Source organism: Eublepharis macularius, chromosome 13, assembly GCF_028583425.1.
Source record: "Eublepharis macularius isolate TG4126 chromosome 13, MPM_Emac_v1.0, whole genome shotgun sequence".
In the NCBI taxonomy this organism is placed as follows: Eukaryota; Metazoa; Chordata; class Lepidosauria; order Squamata; family Eublepharidae; genus Eublepharis; species Eublepharis macularius.
The window spans coordinates 60678394-60703022 of record NC_072802.1 but is presented as its reverse complement, the minus strand read 5'-3'; the positions used below and the strand labels follow the sequence as shown (position 1 = coordinate 60703022).

At 44.5% G+C, this 24629-nt stretch overlaps 1 protein-coding gene across 16 annotated transcripts in view; it reads left to right on the top strand.

Annotated features, from left to right (window-relative positions):
• The window catches only part of FBRSL1 (fibrosin like 1), a 910549-nt gene that overhangs the window by 844970 nt on the left and 40950 nt on the right, over positions 1-24629 (top strand). For 15 of the 16 annotated variants that reach the window (XM_054995767.1, XM_054995768.1, XM_054995764.1 and 12 more), the window contains 2 exons: positions 21978-22374; positions 23423-23676. In XM_054995767.1, the coding sequence (XP_054851742.1) occupies positions 21978-22374; positions 23423-23676 (651 nt within the window). The remainder of the gene's footprint in view (positions 1-21977; positions 22375-23422; positions 23677-24629) is intronic. The other variant, XM_054995762.1, reaches the window with a different exon arrangement.

Here is a 24629-nt window from a genome sequence, read left to right as displayed (position 1 = left end):
TTTGTCTGAGTTCAACTGTTGCTACTTCCAGTTCCTCTCCAAATGTCTTTTGACAGACCCAAGGAGAACCCTCAGAGGGAAAGACAACCAGCTGCCAATTGCCTGAACTCATCTTGATTAGCTTCGTGGTTTAGGTCTGTTGCCACTTAATTGGCTGCCAATAACTTTCCTAATGAAGGATGAAGGGTGGAACACAAGAGTTTGCTGGGAAGGATGAGCCAGTCAGAGGCTAGCAGACAGGTAGGAAAGCCTACATAAGTGAAACTGTTACCTACAAAGAGACCTGGAGATAAGCAATGAGGCAACAATTTATATCTTAGAAGTTCATCTCATGTTGCAAAATTCCTATATGGAAAGCACTTCTGTACAAGAAGTATCATGCAGACTGGTGCATGGATCATCATGTGTGGACAATTGCACATGTTTGTTTTCTCATGTGTATGTTCTAGGAAATGCCAGTTGGCCATAGATATCATGTGCCCCAGCAAAAGCCTACATGTGCAGATATTGTGAGTGATGATTTTTGCTCAGGTGATGCAGTTCTTGGTGAAAGGGTGTTCTAGTAAAGGATAAAATACAATCAATATTATAACTGTTGTTTAAAATGTGTCTGCATAGCCATGCGATTTTGCTTCTATAACTCCTGGGCGCAGATGGAAAGACTGTGAAGCAGATTTCTATGTATTATACTGTATTAATTAACGAAGAGAATGCACTGAATTATCCTTCATTCCCATTGGACTACGTGTGATATATTCCCTTGAGTGATGCACCATTTATATATAGCTTAATGCCTCTCATCTGTTCATATTTATTGTAAGGATGAAATATGTATATTGATCACTGGTAATTTTCAGTGATGAGTATTGTTTGGTTCTTATGGCACCTTGGTCTGGTCAGATTCCTTCTGCTGTCATAATAATGACATGTTAGCCACCTTAATTTATATAAAGATAAGGCAGGATTAAAGACTGGAGATAAATATCAAGGAAAGCTATATTATTTTGGAGCCTTTTGTCACAGTGAATCTTTCTTAGATCAAAGTTATGATCTGAACCTCTTTATTAATATAAAATAAAGTGCTTTGAATGACAAGACCTTCAATTAGAGCTGTACTTTTCACATTTGCAGGTTAACTTTCTTGCCAATGAATCCATGCAGAGAATTCTCGCCAGTGTCCTAAATCACCTGCTCAGCTAATGTGGGTTACTGGTTTGATCTGTTGAACCTTGTCCTCTTTCTTTCTGACTTGTGAACTCTCACAAGACCACTCCCAACACTGATATGTTTTTCATAGAAGGTTATGCATCATTATCAGTCTTGTTTTAAAGAACCAGTAAGGTATTATAATAATAACAACATTCGATTTATATACCGCCCTTCAGGACAACTTAATGCCCACTCAGAGCGTGTACAAAGTGTGCCATTACTATCCCCACAACAAAACACCCTGTGAGGTGGGTGGGGCTGAGAGAACTCTGAGAGAGCTATGACTCACCCAAGGTCAACCAGCTGGCTTCAAGTGGAGGAGTGGGGAATCAAACCCGGCTCTCCAGATTAGAGTCCCGTGCTCTTAGCAACTACACCAAATTGGCTCTCATAGTGTTGGATTAGGACTGGAGAGAGCTTGGGTTCTTATCTCCACTCAGCTGTGAAGCTTTCCTGGTGATCTTGGTCCAGTTGCACTCTTTAATAATAACAATAACAACAACAATATTCAGTTTATATACCGTCCTTCAGGTGCTGTTCAGCAGTTTACAAAGTGTGTTATTATTATCCCCACAACAATCACTCTGTGAGGGGGGGGTGAGGCTGAGAGAGCTCTGAGAGAGCTGTGACTGACCCAAGGTCACCCAGCTGGCTTCATGCAGAGGAGTGGGGAATCAAACCTGACTCTCCAGATTAGAGTCCTGCCGCTCTTAATCTCGACATCAGACTTTCAATCTAACCATTGTTGTGTGGATCATATGGAGGAGAGAACTATGTACCTGAGCTGCTCAGACTTATTGCTTACCAGGGAACCCAGAGTTAGAACTATGCTGGGTTAGAGGCAAAGGGAGGAGGAGGAGTATGGGAGTAGGGACCTCTGCCTGCTCAGAAACCACTGTGGTGGTAGTGAGTGTCGTCAAGTCTTAGCTGACTTATAGTGACCCCTGGTGGGGTTTTCATAGGAAGAGACTAAAGGAGGTGGTTTGCCTACCTCTGCAACCCCAGGCTTCACTGGACGTCTCCCATCCAATTACTAACCAAGGACAACCCTGCTTAGCTTCTGAGATCCGATGAGATTGGATTTGCCTGGGCTGTCCAGGTGAGGACCCAAAGACCATTAGGGGGGGAGCAAAAAACCCCCCACAGTTGCTAGCCCCATTGTTCCCCAGGACTTTCAGACACAGTTTCTGTATTGCATTGACTGAGAGGGATTGGGACTGAATTGCTGGACTAGGAAAAGTGTACCGTCAAAGCACTCCAAGACAGATTACATCTTTCCGCAGCCTTTGCCAAGGCACGCTTCACACTGATGGTTCAGGGGAAGGAGGGCCTAAGAAGACTGATTAGGACAGATTAGCCCTTGTCCGTCTGATATGCATTTAGGTTGGTAAACAGTTTAGGCTGATAAAAATAACAAAGGGGGATAAACTAGATTATTGTCTCTTGGGATGAATACAAGGTGTGTTCAAATACACATCCTTTGAGTGGTGAAGCCTCTCTTGGAAGCACCCTCATTGGTCGATGTACAATCTTCCTCCCAGGACTGAGCTTGTTCCACGCTAATTGGCTGGGAGCTTGTAATGTGAAAAACCCTCTTCACCCAGAGCGTTTTTTCAAACCAAGTTTCATTTAGTTTTTTTTAAAGGCACAGATACACAAGTGTCAATTAGATATATTTGCAAGCAGCAAGCCAGGAATAGATTTCCTGATAAAACTGTTCGAATGCAAAGCTCGAGAGTGGTCAGATTGATTTCTGGGAGAGGACTGGCAGGTCCTTTTTTAAGGGTGCATTGAGATGAGATGTGGGGGATCCACGTATTGTTAAGGTTAAAAGCAGCCTTAAGTGGTCCCCAGTTTGGACAAGGACTTGAAGAGCAAGGGAGAGGGTGGTTAACAGGGGTGTGCGATTTGGGATTCTGATTTGGACCTGAATTGGAAAGATCTGGGATTTCCAAACTGAGCCCAGCATTGCAGGCCCAATTCAGAAATACCAAATAAAAGCTTTCTGAAACGATTCAGATTGCTTTGGAGAGCTGCGGGTAAACCCTTGCCTCTCTTCAGCTGATGAGAGGGGCTCCCATCAGCTGAGCAGCAGGCGGTGTTGAAAGCAGCAACACTTAAAGTGTTAAACCCCACTCTGCTCTTTCTAGCCAATGGGAGGGGGAGGGGGAGGTTCCTCCTCCTCCTCCAACTTCTTGCGGGCTCGCATTGGCTGGAAGGAGCTGCTTGCAAAGGCCCTGTGCAGCTGGCCACTCTTTTCCAATAGAAATCTATATCCTGCCCACTATGTTAGCTCAAATAAGGAAAGTAGTTAAGTATAATACAAGTATTGGTTATGAGAATAAAACAGATAGGAGCAAACCTTATTTATGCAACTCTGAGCTCCTTGGAGAAAGAGCAGAATAAAAATGTGATTCATGGAGCCTATCTTTTTTCTTTACAGGTACTAATAGTGGCTTGGGGGGAGCAATTTGTATTGGGAAAACAGGACATAGAGGGTAAGGGGCATCCTCCCTCTCCTTTTCCATAGTCTTGATTTAAATCACATCCCCCCAGCTGCTTTTTAACCTTAAAATGTTAGGCAATCTGATCATATATCTTCCACTTCTCTAATTGTGCCCTAAGGTAAATCTGTACATAACTTCCAATAACAAGAAACATACAATGAAAAAAGCCTTCCTGTCATCCAAACTATAGTCTTCTTTATTAAAAAGCTGGATTTGAAATGTTTCTGATGCCATATTAAAGAAAAAGTTGGTAGGGGGCAGTCTGGAAAGGATTCTTCAGTTGAAACAAAATTGCTGTCAAAGCCCACACTGAGTTTTAAGACAGCTTGGCAGATCCATTCAGTGTAGCAATAAGAAAAGGATTTGGCATTTAACCTCTTGAAATTAAACCAGGTGTTAACATCAATAGCTCTGTCTTATTGGAGCTTTAGTGGAATAACAAATTGTGAAAGCAGTATAGTTGTGTCTCCGGTGTGACCTTGGGGTATGGATGGTGGTGTGTGTGTTTTTCTTCCACTTTGGGGGAAATTAACTGTTCCTTGATGCCTGTTCTGAAAACTGTTCTTCCTCTCCTTCACACACATGTATACAGAAATGTGTCGCTTTTTTCCAGTCTGTGTGTGTGTGTAAAGTGCTGTCAAGTCACCACTTACTTATGGCAACTCCAATAAGGGGTTTTCAAGGCAAGTGAGAAGCAGAGGTGGTTTGCCATTGCCTTCCTCTGCCGAGTCTTCCTCGGTGGTCACCCATCCAAGAACCGACCCTGCTTAGCTTCCGAGATCTGATGAGGTCAGGTTATACCAGGCTGCCTTCCCTCCCATCACTCACTCCTTGTATTGCCTGGAAAAAATAATGTGGGAATAAACAACACAGTTATCTCTCCCACACTCAGATCCACGTACCATTATAAATTCTAGAAATCATGTGTCTGACTCTTTATGGGTGAAACCTGTTTGGTATGTTGCTTTTTATGCTTTGTTCATGAATTTTTACATGTTTTGCTAAAAAAAGCATGCAGGCATCCAGAAGGTGAGAAAGAGTTATAAATAACTAATGTGGACACATATCTACAACTAAACTAGGGGCTACATTGATTGAGAATAGCTTGCAAAGTGTGCCTCCCAAGCAGAGCTGCATTCTTCTAAATCCATTGAAATCACTGAGCTTCGAAGGATGTCATAACTCTGTTTAGGATTGCCCTGTAAAGCAGTGACAGAATTATGCAGGGATTGTCTCTTCTTTACTGGAGAGGCGTGGTGAGGTTGGCAGGACCAGTCTCGGGGTGTTTATGGCTTGTAAGGGTAGTGCACAAGGTGGACAAAGATGATAGATGAACACAACAGCTTTGCTAACTTAACATATGTATTAAAGGAAGCAGGGGAAGGATTACTCATCCCTCCCCCAACCTTTCCCACCACCAACAATGTACCACTCAAGTTGTAAAGGGAGGCTTCATCATCCTAATTTGTCTCTTAATACGGGCCAATACTGGCCAAGAAATTATAGAACTCTGCGGGTTTAGGTCATGACGCTGGATCATGTGCAAAATATGGGTTAAAGTTGCATGCCAAAGGGCCTTCCTAAAATAAAGAAGATACAACATTGTCAGCCCGTATTACCCCATGGACCTTCTGAAGAACGTACATGGTCACTCATGCTTAAACTAATGTTCTGGAGTATTTTTGTCTTCGGTTAGACCATTGCCTTCCACTTCTCCTACCAAGGTTGTTCATCACGTTTCACTTTTTTGCAAAATAACCGAGAAACTCTTTTGTCCTTGTGTTGTGGCCCTGTTCTTCAGGACTTGGATTCAGTTGAGATTACTTCCTATTCAGCATCGAGTGTTTGTCAGGGGCAGGTGACAGATAGGAGAATCAAGGCCGTGCAATGGTCCATTTGGAAGAGGAGTAATCATAACTCATAGCCACATACACACTCTCTACTCTCTCTACTCTCCAGGTGAGTGAGTGGGCATATATAGATACGCATCAACTGGGAAAACAGATGGTCTCCTTTGTTCACTGTGGATGTATAAGTGGCTCAGCTTACAACTAAAGAATGGCTGCCTTCAGGTCTCCCCAAAACAGGCTGTTCTGTTAGACTGAACAGTAATTGCTCTTGGAGGTTTGTGCTATATTGATCCATTGGTGCAGGTTCAATTTCAGTGCAAAGAGTTGTGTTTGGGATTTAATTGGAGTGATTAATAACTCCGCAGCAGCCGGTTGGGAATCAATATGGATTTCAAACAGCAAAAAAGTAGCACATTTTCCCCCTATAATGTGGCTGCTCTCAGTTTGTTGTTTGCGCTTAGTTGACTAATTAAAACCACAAGATCTCTTGATATATAGTGGAGTTGTGCTTTTTTTTAAAAAAAAACCCTCCAGGCTTTGACCTGAATACTAGATAAGTTGGTTTCTTTGTTTGTTTATTCTAGTTATCTAAAGAGCGTCTAGACCTCCGAGCCCTCAAAGTAAAATTATGCTCATTCTGCATTAGGCTCTCCTTGATGAATACAAAAAGCTTTTGTATCTTTTTGTGGTCAGGACTGTAGATTGCCTCTTGCGTCATTGGTAGTGAGCCAGTCGGCATCCGCTTAAGAGTAGGGCTGAAGGGATTTAACCCTGCTGCGTTTGATCCAGCGTTATAGCCCGAGATTAAAAGCCTGCATGAAACTTCCAATCTCATTACAGAACCAGCATCCACAGTAGGTGCCTGGGATGAAAATCCTGTTTCGGCTTTACATTGGAAAGCCGCCAACAGCAGCCTCACTATGCAAATGTAGCGTGACTTACTTTTCTGCGGATTTGAGCAGCAATCCTTGCCCTTTATGCCTTGGCCCCAATCCTTCTGTTCAGGGCCCATTTCCATTCATCTTTTTCGTAGTTTTGGCGTGTCGTCATGCATGCTTCCAGCTAACAATCCTAGATATAGCGTGGCGGGTTCCAGGAATCAAACCATCCCATTAAAGAACCACAAAAGCAACAAATCACCACCCCGGCAACTCAGCCTTTCTGCCGGCAGGCTCCTTTTCTACAAAGAAATTCTCAGTCTTTGTGTTGGACGTCTTCCCAACCCATCCTGGCTTCTTAGGAATACAGAATTTTCTTCCTGCAGAGAGCTGACTTTGTATAAATATTTCTCTAGCAGACTTTTTCTCATTGCTACTTGATTATAGAATTGCTGTACGTTTAGCTCACATGCATCTTTAACACACATGTTCATTGCTTCAAAGGTGAAGTTCTTAAGGAAATGAGATTAGATTGCGGCGTACCATAATGCCCGTGGTATTCAAAGCTCTTTGCTGAGTGATTAGTTCAATACTGCTAATGCAGAAAGTGCAGGCACAATACACTTTGTGTGCTGTGTTCTCTTGGAGTATATTGTTCCGAAAGGAGGGCTCCAGTGAGCACTGGTGTGTTTCTGCAGGGATCTTCAAGCTGCATGCTCCTGCATCGGCACCTTAGAGACCAACAAGATTTTCAGAGTGTAAGCTCTTGAGAGCTTACTGTGTTGAGGAAGCTGTGACTCTAAAACTTACTCCCAGAAAACCTTGTTGGACTCTAAAGTGCCGCTGGACTCAAATCCTGCTGTTCTACTCCAGACTAGAGATGGGCACGAAATGGGACAAAAATGAAACGAGAGTTTCATGTTTCATCATGTTCCACAAAACACAAACGTCCACGAAATTGTCCCGTTTCATAATACGATTCATTAGTTTTGTGATTCGTCAGAACCTGGGGCACTTCAACGGCCCCCTTCATACCCGGAGAGACTGGGCTTTGGGGGAGGGCCCCAAAACCACCACACAGACACCTGCCCAGGCGGGAGAGGTGCACAAAATAAAACCAAAGAGTATGAGCCCTCAAAAGAGCAGAGAAAGGATTAAGAAGAAACAAAGACAAGCAAAGAAAAAATAAGGGAGGCCTCAGTCAAGCTAGGCCCCAGAGCCAGGCAAAGGCCTGAGACTAGGGTGGGGTGAGGTGGAGGAAAAAAGGCACCCTCACCCAAAGACCTTCCTAGCAAGGCCAAGAGCTGAAAATAAGAGGCTTTTCGCTCTCTTTTAAAGCAGCAGCAGCCAAAAGCTCAATTCCACTCTCTCTCTCACTCCAATCCCAGCAACAGGTCCTCCCTCTCCCTCTGTCTACTGGGACTGAAAAGCACGAGGCAGAGAGCTCTGCCTTATGAAAGGAACACTCACATAGAGTAGAACAGAAGGTCTGTGGTTGGCAGACAGACCTGCCTAACAGGGTTTGGAGGGATGAGATTGATGTTCCCATGGCTACAGAAGGCCCACCTCCTCAGTTGCCTAGGGGATTAACCCCCCTACTCCTCGCTGTATAGGGCAGAATGGAAGCTCTCCAGTTGGCAAGGAGAGCTGCCTATCAAGGTTATGTGGGCTAAGATTGGGGTTCCCAATGGCAACAAAAGATCTGCAGAAATTCCGGGCCTATGTTGCCTAGGGAATCAATGGAACAGCACCAGCCTGTCTGGCATCACAAATCGTTCACAAATCATACCCAAAAGTCATGAATTTCATGAAAACCGTGGTCCCACAAAACGCGTTTCAATGAAACATGAATCAGTGCAATTTGTCACGAAATTTGATTCGTATTTCGATTTGTGCACATGTCTACTCCAAACCAACAGGACTACCCATCTATAAATATGCTCCTACATAGCTCCATTTAAACAATCAGAGCAATTGCCACATGAATCTTCTTGTTTTGACTTTTTAAGGATTTCAAGGATTACCCCTGCCCATATGAACCTGCCTGTACATTGAGATTTTCCTTGGAGGCCCAGCTTCTTGTTCCATCGCCATTTGAATTATGCTTACACAAGAGATTGAGTTTCCTTGGCTGGTGTGCCCAAACTTTAACTCTGCCCTAGGAGATCTGGTTGGCTCCTTCATTGCTCTCCTTCCAAAGCAGAGTGGAGAAAATGTTGTTTTAGCATGCCTTTGGTTTGAGTAGCAACTGAATTCTGGTTTTGTCTGTTGGAGTTAGTTTTTTAGGTGGTTTTATTATTGCATTTTAAAGTAGTGGCCTGATTATGCTGTAGTTAGGGTTGATTTGTGAACAATAGATTATTGGGGGTTTTTAATGTATTGTTGATTCTCTGTTCCTTGTTCCACAGAGATGGAAAGGCATGATATAAATATTTGGAATTGGGTTTTAGAAGCCAAGTTGGAAAACTCAGGTGTAATTCATACTAAACTGTGAAGCTTGCTGGGTTTTGTTAGGCAAATGGTTTTCAGCCTTTCCTAAAAAGGGGTGAAGGGAGTGTCTGCTAAATGTGGTGGAAGGGCAAGATACTAAGATAACACAACTAAATTGTGGATACTTTCACAATGCAAAAGTCTTGAAAACGTGTTTCTTTGAAACTCGGGTGCTTCAGAAGAAGAAATAAAAGATGCACTTGGGAGCAGATTCCAAGGACCAAGCCTCCAGCCTTCTTCTTCTTCTTCTTCTTCTTTTTTTGCCACGGTTGCTTTCTCCACAAAGCTGCAGGCTTGTTACAGCCCCAGCGTACAGCAATCTAGCAGGTTAAATGACTTGGGCAACACAGTTTATTAAAACTGGCAAGTGCTCGCTCCAGTTCTTTTCCTGATAGTCAAGGCTGTCGGAGAGAATAATTGACAGTGGCAGCTGTTCTGAGGCTGTTTTAGATTGTTGCAAGACTATTTGACTTGACAGACAGCTCCGTGCAAATGAACTGAAGTGATAGAGGCTGAATCTGGGTCTGGCTGCACAAGGAGCTTTCCTGTTGAAAGAGCCCGAGCAAGAACGCATCTGCTAAGGCCTACGACTGGATTGGGTGATGCTGGCAGGAGGCATCTTTTGCTCCCCGTTTTAGTTTCAGCCGTGCAGTTTTCAAAGTACAGAGGGCCAAGTTGATACCCAGTCCACACAACGTATAACATAACTTACTTGCACACCGTGCGACGGTGAAGAAGTCTGCACTCGTTTCATTGCCTTTCGCTTTAGCTTCTCTCTGGGAGAATCTGACACAAAACTCTCATGTGTTGTCTTTTGTGCATGTAAGCTACGACTTAAAAGGATCTTCCGTGCATGGCAGAATGTACATATGGGGACTGCCTGAGTCTCCAGCAGTGCTGTCGTGCGTTCCACTGCCCCCACCAGCACCACAACAGCAGGCACCTCCCCAGGCCCTGCAGCGCCGCCTCTGTCTGCACCTCAGCTACAGATGCCTCCATGGAACCCCAGGCTACCTTCCTTGTTGTAGTAGTAGCTGCTGACACCAATGCCCCACCCCAGGCAACAACCCCTGGCCATGCAGCTGCCTCACCTGCCTCTTGCAGCAGAACAGACAGCCCAACCTCAGCCAGTCCCACAGGAGTGATTTGGCAGCCCGGGCAGGGCAAGCACAGACCCCAGGCTGTTTATCCAGACCTCCCATGGATAAGCTGGGAGAAGGGCCATGCAAGGAGACTGGGTGCGGATTGGGAGGAAACCCAGGGAAGTGGGAAAAGAGGAATCCTTCAAAATCAAGTTCCTCTGAGGGCCAGGGAGGAAGGGCAGGGGAGAAGCAGCTAGAGCATCCTGTTGTTCCCAGGGCAGGAGAAGAAGCAAGGTGGGTCAACCCCCTTCCCTGTCCATCTGAGGCCTGAGGACACCTGGCTTTGACGGATGGATGGACGGGCAGACAGATGGCAGGCAGGCAGGCAGGGAGGGAGGGGCATTGGTGAAAGAGGAGCCCCAGACTAAGAATAGAACCAAAGTTGCAAGAGTCCCTCCTGGGGGAACTATGGGCACAATTACTTGCATTGCTGTTGAAATGTGTGCTGTGTGAGTGTGTTGAATCTTCAGCAATGGATACACTTGGCTGTATTCAAGATTAGTTCTTCCACTTCACTGTGTTGTGAGAGTCACATGGAACTGGGTCATTTAAAAGGTCGTGACACTTGCCTAATCAACAGATAGGTTGCTTGTAGGGCTGTGCTTGATGGTTTGACGGTTTTCACTGGCATGTTCCCTAACTCATACGGGAAGCTCTGGCATAAGGCTCCCTGTGCACATCCGTTCTCTGTCAGTGGCTGCTTCCACACACGTTGGATAATCCACTTTCAATACACTTTAGTGAACATTTGAAACTGATTTTCCATGTGTGGAACAAAAAATCCACTTCAAAAGGATTGCAAAAGTGCATTGAAAGTGCATTATTCAACGTGTGTGGAAATGGCCAGTGACAATATAGTCTGGATTATAATTCTTAAAGGGGCAGGCACGTGCTAAAAACGTTGAGTTGGTGGAAGCTCCTGCTTTATGGTAAGAGATTGGATTTTGATGTCTCTGGATCCTTTTTAGGCCTCGGAAACCCAAGGACCAGTGAAGCACAGCAGCAGGCAGCATTTAATTTCATGTTACTTTGGACTAGTTATCCTAAAGGTTGTAGTTTTTATTGTTGTTGTTGGTAATAGTAATATTTTATGGATCAAAATCATGCAAGAGAAGTGAAAAGATTAGGGACGGTTACTGGCACAAAGAAATAGTTGCTTTTGTTTCATCTGCTACTGAAGCAATAACTATATAGTAAGGGGAATGATGTATGAGTAATAAATACACCTACTTTTCCAGTGCAGACCATTAACTTTTTGCACCTGAATTGAAAAGTGAAAATGACTCATGTGCCAACCTGGCTGCCCTCCTTTATCTTGGTGCTAGGTTTTTTAACAACTCTCAGACACTGGAGGCAGCAGAACGGCAACCCATCCAGAAAATCCCACCTACCCAGGGCAGCTGTTTCCTAACGGTTCAGGATTGGGCTCCCACAGCCCTGATTATTTGGTCCAAATGCAAAATGTATGTCATATTATCTGAGTATTTCTTGAACATCTCAGACGATTCATCTTGTCTAAAAAAACGAAGGTAATCTGCCATGTTTGGTCAGTTATCATTAAGAAAGGAACCTGCTATTCTTTGTTATAGAACAGTGGTGTTAAAATGTTCAAAATAAATGTTTTCAAAGAAAAATAATATAGGGTCACTAAACAGCTAGCACGGTCCTCACACCGTCAAATCATATTCAGCTGTCTTCTATAAATGACCCTTGGCCCATCTAGGTCAGTAATTTGTTCTGACTAGCACCCAGGGCTTTTTTTCTGGGTAAAGAGGTGGTGGAACTCAGGACTGCATAATGACGTCACTTTGGGTCAGCTGGAACAAGGAGGGAGTTTTTTTAAGTTTAAATTGCCCGCGGCAAAAATGGTCACATGGCCGGTGGCCCCGCCCCCTGATCTCCAGACAGAGGGGAGTTTAGATTGCCCTCCGCTCCTGCCTGCCCTCTTCCTTCTTGTGCCTTGAGAAAGGAAAGGTGTGCCTGTTGCATGTGCTGCCTTTCTGTAGTGTGGTACAAAAAATGTTCATGCACATAAAATGTGTGTAGAGCAGGGCTTTTTTGCAGCAGGAATGAGGTGGAACGGAGTTCCAGCACCTCTTGAAAATGGTCACATGGCCGGTGGCCCCGCCCCCTGATCTCCAGACAGAGGGGAGTTTAGATTGCCCTCTGCGCCATTGGCATGGAGGGCAATCTAAACTCCCCTCTGTCTGGAGATTAGGGGGTGGGGACACTAGCCATGTGACCATTTTTAAGAGGTGCCGGAACTCCGTTCCACCACGTTCCTGCTTAAAAAAAAAAGCCTGGTAGCACCAGTCCCAAGTTCTCATGCAGAGGACACGGCTTTCTCGGGCAGAGAAGGCATCTTTCCCAGCACCTTCTCCCTGCTATTCTTGGACAGAAGCTGCCTGGGACCTTTCTCCTTGGTTGGCTAAAACTGGTATTGATTATAATTTTTTGCCCATGTGTATTATGGTTACGGTAGTATTCAGGAAGGAAAAAAGAGATGGTTTGTAAGTCTTAATTTCCTTACAGGTATCATAAGTTGCGTTAGTTAAAGTATAGCAGAGTAATGCATATTGCTCTTAACTTTAAATGTACAGAACTCAAGTTAATTGATTCTTGGAAGGGGCAAGACATTAATTAGTGCTTCCTTCCTTATAGCTGCATCAGTCTTGAGCAGTAGGTTGAAGAGCAGAAGCCAAACTGTGTGTGCTAATTGTTCTCAATTACATGGTGCTCTTCAGCTTGTCAGCAATTTGTGTCAATTTTTTTAATATGCTTAAGGCCATGTTCACATGAACAGTTAATGCAGTTTAACAAACCCATAAAGCACTTTCACTCTTGTTGTCATCAAGATTGGAGTTAAAGAGAATGTGGAGCGGGAGTGTGGATTCCTCCATTCCTCTCTATGTTTCTAATTCAGCGAAGTAGCATACAGACAGCTTTAACTATTTTATGTAGAACATAATTCCCCCCCCCCCCGCTCTTGGGAACATAGGAAGCAGCATTATATTGAATCAGACCATTGGACCTTCTAGCTAATTAGACTCTGCTTAGACTGACTGTGTTTTGACTGACTGCCGCTCTCCCAGGTCACAGAGAGAAAACAAGTCTTTCCCAACACTTAAAATCCAGTCGCTGGAAATGACAAGAATTAAACCTTTCTTATTCAAAGCAGGTACTCTACTGCTTAACCACCACCACCTTTCTACTTTACTATGCGATAGTGCTGTAGCTCCTTGCCTACCCACAGAAAAAATGGCTTCTGAAACTCAGGAGAGTGAGTGATGTTGATACTTCCTCCATGTGGCTTATCTAGGTAGGCACGGATGGTACATGCTTCCGTATTGTGTCTATGAGATTTAAACCCTACCCTCTCCAATTCTCTCCTCCTTGTACCTAAATCTCACACTTTCTGTCATACCTCAAGGCCAGGTTTATTGATGGTAAGTCAGACTTGTTGGCCTGGGGCTATGAATCTTTGTTCGAGTGTGAGAGGTTTCCTCAATTCAGATTCCAGACAAGGCCATGCTATGGGAGAAGGAGCAAACACCAAGGCTAAACAGCCTTTGAAGGCTCTTTGTGATGGGATTTTAGCAAGTGTCCGACAAGAGTTAAATTGTTGTTCTGTTTGTTTAGTCAGATAGCTAGTTAGCATAGAACCACTTAGACCTCGAGTAAAAGTTCTGGCCATAGAAAAGGGAAGTATTAGTCTTAATGAAGGGATCTAGGATTATCTGTTGGATGAACCAGTTTATTGGGGGGGGGATTAATTAGTAACAAAGAATAGGCTTTTATTGCTCTTTGTTCAGTCTGCAGTTTAGTCCATCCTATTCTAGTTAACCATCAAGATGTAGATAGATAGCTATTTATTTTCTCACCAAATGTACCCTTTTCCCTGATATGTAGTAAAACTATTTTCTAAAGCTGAAACCACAGGAGTCTGTCTACTTACCACTGCGCTAATATTAAACTCTGCAACTTTATCACCAACACGTTGGCTCGATGCTGTGAAAGGTTCTGAGGTAGCAGAGCTGAGCTATACCCAGGCCATGAAAAAGTTCATGGGCTAGATGGACCAGCGGCCTGGCTGAGAATAAGGTAGTTTCATATGTATGTCTTGTTTTTATTCATCACCTTTGATGCCCTGCTTTTAGGACCAGCAGACTCACAAAGCAACTTACAATCAATCTAACATCATACAGGATTCTTGCTTGCTTGCTTGCTGTATTCTTCTGACCCATAAGTCTTAAGTAGTAACTGAGAATATGAGGAAGAAAGTAAGAATTCAGGCCAGAGAAAGTTAGTCCAAAAACTACAAAAAGGGGTGTTTCTTATAAGTTGCGTGAATTCCCATGGCCTGAACTAAAAAAATAGCTAAATTCGTCTGGTAATAATTTAGGGATTAAAAAACCTGGTGTAAAATCTGCCCAATATAATGTCAGGGGTTTGATCCATTTCTGTCTCGCCTTGTTGTACCATGGGCATTCAAATAAAACATGGCTTACAGTTTTGATAACACCTATACAGGATAAAAGCAATCAGTCTGTAAAACGAGCAACAGCTGTAAAGCAGAAGCCAGCCATCTAAAACCAGCGACAGTTCTGTCCAAGACAAACCAAAAAAACATTTTGTCTGTTTTATGGACCTGAACAAGATGCATGATCTTCCTTTACTCTTTTTGAGGCTGAGATGCATTGTGACAGGTCTGCTTAGATGATGGAGAATTCCTGGGTGTCTTCTGCGCAATGCTTGGAGGTAATTCATTATAGGTCCATGAAGATCTGCCCTGATCTGGATAGCCCAGGCTAGCCCCGTCTCAGAAGCCAGGCATCATTGACACCAACTAATACTTGGATGGGAGACCACCAAGTAAGTCCAGGGTTGCTACACAGAGGCAAGTAGTGGCAAGCCACCTCTTGCCTTGAAAACCCTATGGGGCTGCCATGGGCTCTGACTTAATGGTACTTTTTACACCCAAGTGAAGATTTACCAAGCATCCGCAGTATCTTTCCAGTAACCAACGAATAGAGGGCAAGTAGGTTGGGGTAATGCAGGTACCAAGTCCTCCGTGTATCCTCTGCACACATTTTATGTGCATGAACATTTTTTGTACCACGCTAGAGAAAGGCAGCACATGCAACAGGCACACCTTTCCTTTCTCAAGGCACAAGAAGGAAGAGGGCAGGCAGGAGCCGGTTCTTTCCAGTCATGTTTTTTATATATAAGAGGAGGGCAGGAGGTTTGGAAATGATTTTGCCCTGAGTACTGTTTGTATAACCTGGCAACTGCTTATTGAAGTCCTCGAAGCAGTCTTTGCGGATCTTAATCCCTTGCACTCAAGCAACACTTAATCAGCTTGGATGCAAATTCCTCTAACAGATTTAATTTGTGTTGGGCCTTTTTTTTTCTTTTTCTTTTTTGCGTTGTATTTAGCCAGTCACGGTGTGTGGCATACCCACTTGGTGGCATTCCTGTCTTCTAAGTGTGGCAAGAGGGGCTGGTGGGAGGAGAAGCTTTTCAAAGTTTAGAACAGATTTTAAATAGCCAGGTTGGTTTCTCATCAGCAGCACTCAGCAGTTTCCCTTTAGGCTCAGCTAAGCTCTTGAAGAATTTGCTTTCTGTTGAGAAGTCAGCATAACAGGCTGGCCAGCGGCTGTCCTTCCTAAGTCTGTGGAATCTTAAAATCAGAGTTACTGAATGTCCTCGTAAATCTCCTGAAAGTAAGAGCATAATCCTTTTTGTGCACTTTAAGTTGAGGTCGTGGATTTTGTTCCCTTAATTTTTTTTTAAAAAACGTGCACTTTCAGCTTGGCCAAGTTGAGCCAAAGATCTTGCCTTTACAGCACTTCCCAGAAGTGTATCAGGAGCTTTCTTAACAAAGCATAGAGGGGACCTGGGCTCGTTCCAGCTCAGCTTTATACATGCATTTTTGGGCCAAGAGTTGGACTGACAACAGCCTATTCCTATCAGTTAACGCAAAGAGGGTATTTGAAGGTATTCTTAAAATTATATTACAACTGTGCCCCACTTCTTTAAGGAGAGCAAAGTGCCATATATTTGGGTTCCTTCCAGGTAATATACAAGGCCAGATCTGCTTGCTTTCAGACATAGACCAGCATTATAGACTTGTGAATCATTCTCTTATGTCTCTGGAGACGGTGCTGGCGCAACTCCAAGTTCTGGACGATCTGGAGAGAAGGAACTTTTATCTCTTATTCAGAGCTCAGCTTAGCCCATAAGATGTTTAGGTGGGGTGTGCCGAGGTCACACCAAAGTTCTACCATGCATCTCTCCATCCTCATTTGGCATGGCCTGGTTATTGTTCCACCACTTTTTACCATTCCTTTCAGCTGCCTGGTAAAGGCAGTACTGTTGCTGTTTCAGCTGTAGAGGAAAGCACATCCTATGAATTATGATAGCAATACACTCTTTTCAAGGCTATCACCTCGGACAAATGTCACATCCATTGGGTAGATCAACTGGCCTTGGATGCCATTGTTCTCACATTTGTAAAGCTAGAATTATAGCTCTTCCCTGCTTCACAAGAGTGTGGCAAGGACAAACACTTTACAGGTTTACAAGTGTTCAGATGTCTCAATAAAAGAAGGCAGAATCATGTAAGAGTTTGTGATGGATACCTCGAGGGTTGATGTGCACACAAGTGTTTCTGTAATGACATCCCAGCCCCTTTATGTTGCTGTTGAAGCTGTGGACATGGGAGTAGTTTATTTCTTAATAGAAAGTATTCTAGGGTCGATTTTGATTAAACAGCAAGCAACATTGACTTGCTGTAAAGGGGCAGAATTGTGCCTGGTTGGAGGTAGAGAGGAGGAAAGGCAAATGCAATGTAGCCTTCAGCGTAGCAGGGCTGAAAGACAAATCACTGTAAATGTCAGATACCCTGTGAAGGAAAGAGCCAAGCTGAGGCCAGTTCAGCTTTAATTAAGGTTGAAATATTGGAGCTGACTGTTGAGTCTTAGGCAAATTGGCTCAGCCTGTTATCATGAAGCATGAAAATTAACTACTCTAGAACTTGGTAAAAATAAACACGTTTCTGTCATTGGAATGTTCCAGCAGAGGGTGGTGAATCTCACGCTTGTTTATAGCGGGGCAAAGGTCAACGAAGTCGAGTTTGTGCAATCACATGCCAGGGGGTGGACCTTGGACTTCATTTTTGAAAGCCCCTAGGAAATCCGATATGGTCAGGCATTGCTTGTGGTTAGCGTCAGAAAATAAAGAGATGGAAAACCGATGGACGGCGGGGTTTTTTTAACGGGGGCGGGGGAGTGTAACAGCATCTGTTTGTGAAAAAAGTAATTGGCAAAAATGGTTGGCATGTTGGTCCCAAGGAAACCATAATCCACAGCAGCATACACTTAGGCACCTGAGAGAAAATGGATAAAAAAAGATTGTTTTGCAAATGTAGTCTGTTGTAATATTGTCACTGTGCCTCGTTGTCTGTTCAAGACACAAGCTAACCCAGATTCAAATCCTCACTCTGCCGTGAAAGCTTGATGGGTGACCTAGGGCCAGCCGTGCACTCTCAGACTAACGTACCTCACAGAGCTGTTGTGAGGATAATATGGGGGAAAGAAGAATGATGTAAATTGCTTTAACTTGGGGAGAAAGGCTGGGTATAAACAGTATAAATATTTGGTCTTTGGGTTGCTACTGGACTCCAACCTTGCTCATCCCCTGCAAACTAACACGGCCCACCTGAAACTGTAGGCCGTAGCTGAATGTGACGCAGTTGTGGTGTGGGGGTCAGTCAGTCCAGAGAAATGATAAATGGCAGAAATCTACAGTTAGAAGTTCACTGTGTCAGCCAGTCACTTGCTCTTGTAGCATCGTAAAGGCCTTTCCCCACCTGTGTCAAACAAGTTGTGAGTTCTCTGTTCCTGTCTGTGCAATCCCCGATTAGGATCGGTATGCTGGTGGACATGGAGGAGGGCCTCAGCCCTTCCCTTTGCTCCATTTTCTCAACCTGGAACAGTTTCAGGGGGCACTGTTCGGGGCACCCCACATGTTCCTTGAGGTATATGTGGGTTTTCCCAACAGGCCCGTCTACGCCTTCTTGGGACTGTTTCAAACTCAGAAAGTGGTATGGGGGAAAGATGGAGCCCCACCTGTACAGGTACCATGGTTCTGAGAAGCCACAATATGTGTGATTCTGTTATGTCTGATCCAGGGTGGGGACCCCAGATCCAACCACTGTATTAAGTAAAGTATGAAGGTCCAAATCTTGCCTTTGCCATAAGCTCACGTGCTCACTTTAAGCAAGTCACACTCTCTCAGCCTCCCATTACCTGTATGCAGTACAAGAATAATTATGCTGGCTGACCTTACAGTGCTGTTGTGCGGATTATAACAGTATAATGTCTGTGTGAAATGCTTAGAAACTGAAAGTTGCTGTATAAATGTTAAGTATCATCATCAGCGCTCTACTGCTTTTAGAAGCTGTTTCTGTTGCTACCTTTAAAATAAATCAATGTGATCTCATGATTACTACACTCCTCTTCCCAGAAGAAAACTACCCAAGGATAGCGTCAGACAGGGCTTTTTTTCTGGGAAGAGAGGTGGTGGAACTCAATGGGTTGCCCTTGGAGAAAATGGTCACATGGCTGGTGGCCCCACCCCCTGATCTCCAGACAGACGAGAGTTTAGATTGCCCTCCATGCCGTGGTGCGGAGGGCAATCTAAACTCCCCTCTGTCTGGAGATCAGGGGGTGGGGCCACCAGCCATGTGAACATTTTCAAGAGGTTCCGGAACGCCGTTCCACCGCGTTCCAGCTGAAAAAACACCCTGGTGGCAGACGTCTGTGGCCCAGATGCTATGGGGTGAACTGGCCACGTGACTCCTTTTTGTCTTGAAATTGCTGCCAGCACCATGCAGTGCCTGGAGGCAGTGGAATCAATAAGTGGCGTATAAATCTGGTCAGGTGTTGGATAGTACATGGATTTTGTTTCTTTGGATAGCCCATGGATTTATTTTAATCGTATTATTCAATGTAAGTGCTGCTAGGAGTCTTGTCAATGTATGTTTTGCTGTTCTTTAGCTTTGCTTTTTGTTATACACTTTGAACGTTCACAACTGAAATACGTTGGGTTGAACGGCATTTGCCATATGCACAGACCTTTTTAGAACGTAAGTGGAGACCTCTGCTTTCAGTAGAAGGAAGCCCTCATCATGGATGGAGTTGTGTTATTAGCAAACAACCTGGAACATAGTTGTGATATTAGCAACACAGTTGCAGGGTCTTGGCTGCCATTTTAATGGCCCCGCTTGAGTTGCTGCACACTCAGGGGATCCTCATTCAGTACCCCATACAGAAGCAGCATATTTATTTATTACATTTTTTATCCATGATGGAACTCAAGGTGGTATACATACCGTACAGTCCTATGCAAAGTTACTCCACTCTGAGGTCATTGGTTGCTGTAGGCTTAGATTGAGATAACTCTGTACATGCTTGCACTGGTAGAGTCCTTAGAGGATGTCCCATCCAGGTACTGATCAGACAGACCTGCTTGTGTGTGTTACAGGCTGTCAAGTCGCCTCCGACCTATGGCGACCCTATGAAGGAAAGACCTCCAGAACATCCTATCATTAACAGACTTGCTCAGGTCCTGCCAACTGGAGGATTTGGTCAAGCCATCTCGTTTTAGGTCTTCCTCTTTTCCGACTGCCTTCCACTTTTCCTAGCATTATTGACTTTTCCAGAGAATCTTGTCTTCTCGTGATGTGACCAAAGTACGATAGCCTTAGTTTTGTCATTTTAGATTCTAGGGAGAATTCAGGCTTGATGTGATCGAGTATCCACTTATTTGTCTTTTTGGCTGTCCATGGTATCCGCAAAAATCTCCTACAGCACCACATTTCAAATGAATCAGTTTTCTTCCTGTCAGCTTTCTTCACTGTCCAACTTTCACATCCGTACATAGTAATGGGGAATACCGTAGTTTGGTTCAGCAAATTTCTTATATTATGTTTTTGCACTATAGTCAGGGTCTCTTGATCGTGAAGAAAGGAATTTGTAACAGCCCTGTGAGGAGCTGCTTTGCAGTCTGATCTCTGCAGGATGCGGTATTGTGCCTTTAGCAAAATGCAGGAGAAAAGCTAAAGATGAAGTGGGGTATCACAGTACTTCCCAAGAGACGGTGTTACCGGTGGTTTCAGAGGAGCTTTTGTTACAGCTGTTGCCATGTTTCTGAGGTTTCCAAAGCATTAGCTGTTATTAAGACTCCATAGCTGCTCTCACGCTACAGCACTACAAGTCCTTGGCAGCAGCTTCCCAAGTCAACCCAAACATGCGCCATTGAGCTTGCAATGAATAATTTTTAGAGCACTCAAAGGTCCTAGAGTGCTCCTAGGTCTTTTTCTTATTCATCCTCATCTCAGAAATAGCAGGTGGATCATTTCAGTTTTGAGTTTACAGATGGGAAACCATCTGTTCTAAAGGAGTTGAGCCCCCCCCCAAGTAGTTCATGAACTAGAAGTAACATGGGAATAATCTTGGGCCAAGGGGGGGGCGGGTCCAGGACTTCCAAGAAGTCCTTGGATGAGGCCAGAGTCAAATCAAGAGCCAGTTTTTTGTTCACAAAGCCATATTGGCTCATTTTACATCCCTTAGCTTCATTTTGCCAAGACAGATTTCTTTCTGGAAGAACATATTTATGCACCATCTAGTTATTTGGTTATCACACTATGGAAGTGTTGATAGATGAATTCATTTTATCAGTTGATGTAAAATTACTGGGGTAAATGCAAGCACTATTAAAACTGGCACACAATATAGTGTTAGGTATCTTAAGGAGCAAGAGACATGCTGGATAGCAAAGAGGAACACACCTTTTGCAAATAATATATATCTTATGCACACTTAAAAGTTACCCACTTTCACGTGGATCTTGTTTAGTGTGCTGCCTCAGATGAAATTTGGTGGCAGCTCCTGGGAGGTTTTCTGCAGGAGAATTTCCCTCTCCGTGATGCGAAAAAATTCAGACATGCAGTGGCAGGGAAATGCGTGTTGCTGAACATAACTCAGAGGTGTGTAGACTGGAGAAGTCCTCTTAGCCAAATTCAGGAAAATTTGAGTCATCCTCTTCTTGGATACCGTAGCTTAAGAAATTACAAAAGAAGCTGTGACTGGCAGGAAAACCAGTAGGTTAAAGGGCAAACGAAACAACTATGTGAATCCTGAAGGAATCTGGTTCACCCATAAAGATCAAGCCTTTAAGATATTATCAGAAGATCAACTAAGGGATTTTGAGGACAGGAACCCAGAATTCCAGTGCACCAAGCAAGACGAAAAGGAGAAGTCTGAGGGGGAGGGGGAGGAAACGAGCACTGCGGCTGCAGTTGCGCAGAGAGAACTCCGTCCGGGACCCAGGAGGGGAAGAAAAATTTAACTTGAAATTAAATTGTAATTTGCATTTAGTAAGGTCAACCACTCCATCAATATAATATAAAGCTTTAACTTTTGAATAATGGCAGTATGAAGGGAAAACAGAAATGTAGTGTTTAGTGTTTAGTGTTTGTAGGGTACCTTCCCCTTTTTTCCACCCCTCCCTCCCTCTCTCTTCTTTCTCTCCTCTTTCCTATCCCTTGTGTTATTGTAGTCTTTTGTAGTTACTGTTCTGTAGGGTATGTATGTATGTAGTAGTTGTATGTTAGATATTGAAAATAAAAAATTATATAAAAAAAAAGAAAAAACTATGTGAATCCAATATCATCTCAAGCCTTCAGTGTGGGTAGGGCTGTCAGTCAACAAACAGGTGCTTCTTGGTCCAAGAACCGTCAGTCCTATCTACCTGCCTGCTAGCTAGGGGTGTAAAGAATAAAGCAAACTGGGGTGGTTTTGAAACATCAACGTGTGTCTTTGTTTCTCATTGTTGAAGGTCCAGCCTCGAATGACAAGGCCGAAGTGAAAGCAGCAAGCATCCTAAAGGTTTCCGGGCTGGAGCGCAGCCAGGAGCTGAGTACTGACGTGCCCTTTGTGCTACCAATCCCCAGCCCCCAGCCCCCCGCTGTTGTAGTGACTTCAAACTCCTCCGCGCCCACATCGAGTGCCCGGGCGAGCCCACTGTTGAAGAAAGAGCCATTGATCACAGCGCCAGCACCTCCAAGGCTCACCCCTCAGCCACAGCCTCGGCCTCAGTCGCAGCCACAGCCTCGACCTCAGTCTCACCCGCAGCTGCTGCCTGAGCTTCGGACGCAACCACAGAGCCACATCCCCCCTCCTCTCAATTACCAAGTCCATCACCAGGTGGCCCACAACGGACTCAATAACATTAGGTGCGTTCGTTCGTTCATTCGGTGCCCCTTTATCCCTTAGCAGATACTGTTGTTTGACTCTCTTGTGGCTTTTCTACCAACAAAACTGAGAATTCAGTCTAAGAGATTAGAGAAACAAGCTGTTCCCAGTATAGAGGTTGCTTTACTTCAGTACTATGTAATTTTGCACCTGCTTGGGTAGTTACTGTCACTGCCAATGAATGACACTCACTGTGGGTAGCAAGCCCCACCCCCATTGCATGTTTCATGGCGAGGGTGCATTTTTGCTCACGTGTACAGTTACAGGAAAAAGAAAAAAACTAGTGGGAGTTTTAGATAACTAGGAAGTCATGAGTCACGGCTGTAACAGAACATGATGAGAGGACAGGGTGGATCTCGAGATTTGTTGAAGAAGCACAGCAATGAAACCTGTTAATGAACAAATCGACTGTTGCTGCCTTAGTCTAGAATGGTCCTGGGGACCTGCACTGGACAGCTTGAGTAGAGGAGTCGAAAAAGCTTGGGAGTGCCAGTGTGGTGCAGTGGTGAGGCTGGGATCAAGAAGACCCAGGTTCAAGTCCCCACTCTGCCATGGAAGCTTGCAAGGTGACCTTGGGCCAGTCACTCACTCTTGGCCTAACCAATTTCACAGGGTGGTAGAATAACAACAACAACATTAGAACAACTTAATACCACATTCAGCGAGGGTTACAAAGTGTGTTATTATTATCATCACTAGAATCACCCTATGAGGTGAGTGGGGTTGAGAGTGCTCTGAAAGAGCTGTGACTGACCCAGCTGGCTTCAAGCAGAAGAGGGAGGAATCAAACCTGGCTTTCCAGGTTAGAGTCCTGCTGCTCTTAACCACTACATCAAACTGGCTCTCTAGAAGAGGAGAACCATGTTGTAAGCTGCTTTGGGCTCCCATTGGGGAAGCACGTGTAATATAAAATATCTAAATAACTAATATTCCTGAGATGCGTTTGCAAATGGTATGCTGTTGTAGCTCTGTTCACTTTCTAATGACATTTTTTTCTCTTCCCTCTGCATCTTTTTTTTATCTCCACAGCAGAAGCAGCAGCGCCAGCAGTGCGACAAGCATTAGCCTCCCCAAGCACCTCCCGCTTTCCCCCCAGATCCCTCCCCATCACTCCTCCGGTCCATCTTTGCCCCTCTCCATCTCTAACCTTGCTGCCTCACATTTCCCTCTCAGATCGCAGTCCCAACACCAGCACCATCCGGCCATGTTCGCCACCCCTCCTACGCTGCCACCTCCTCCAGCATTACCTACGAACAGCCTTGTGATCCCAGGTCACCCTGCAGGTAAGTCCTACCACCTCTCTGGCTATTCCTGCTGAGAACTGATCCCCCTTTTCGTGCATTGTAAGGCACTGGGCAGAGTATGTAGATGGGGAGAGGCAAAGCCCGATAGAAACTATCCTTCCGGGCGGTCTTTCGAAAGCATCAAGGATACAAGCGTAAACGGTGAGGCACGCTGAACCAGACTTGCAAATGCAAGTTGTATAATATCTTACTCGTGTGTGTGTGCGTGTGCGTGTGCGTGTGGTGTGTGGTGTGGTGTGTGTGTGTGTGTGGTGTGTGTGTGTGTCCTCCCTCTTGCTAACTGGGAAATGTTGTGAATTTGAGCTGACGTCACAGAGTTATTAATCCTCCAGATTCCAGAAATAGCCCGGAGGGAATTACTGAAATGAAGAACTTTCAGATTCCAGTTCTGTTCCCATTCTAAAGAATGTGACACATACGATACCCTAGAAATGGCTCGGGTATATAGGACAGAAAATGGGATAGGATGAGAAGGGATAAAAACCCCAAAGGCTGGCAGTTGATTGTGGGGAAAGTCTGAGAGTCAAAGCTGATTCAATAAATAGCAATTCTTTGTCTTTTCAGTCTTGCTTCCTCTTGGGCAGAACCTACTCTTCTGTGGGATGCCGGACAGACATTGAAAATAGTATCTCTGTATCTAGCTTTCCCCCTTCACTCATTGCATCACCTATCCCATGTCACTTGTTCCCTAACATTACGTGATCAGGTTGAACATTTCCCTGCCCTTGAGGCATTATATAATTAGGCACCGCAGCTGGCATCAATAGGGAAATATACTGCATAAGCACATTGTAAAATTGGGCAAGCGATGCTACTTGTTACAGCGGAGCGAAGGGAAACGCCACGAGATGCCATTTTCAACGGCATCCCTGCATTCTTTGTACAGTGTAGTTCTGCCCCTTCCATTGGGTGCTCCGCTTTCTTAAGAGACT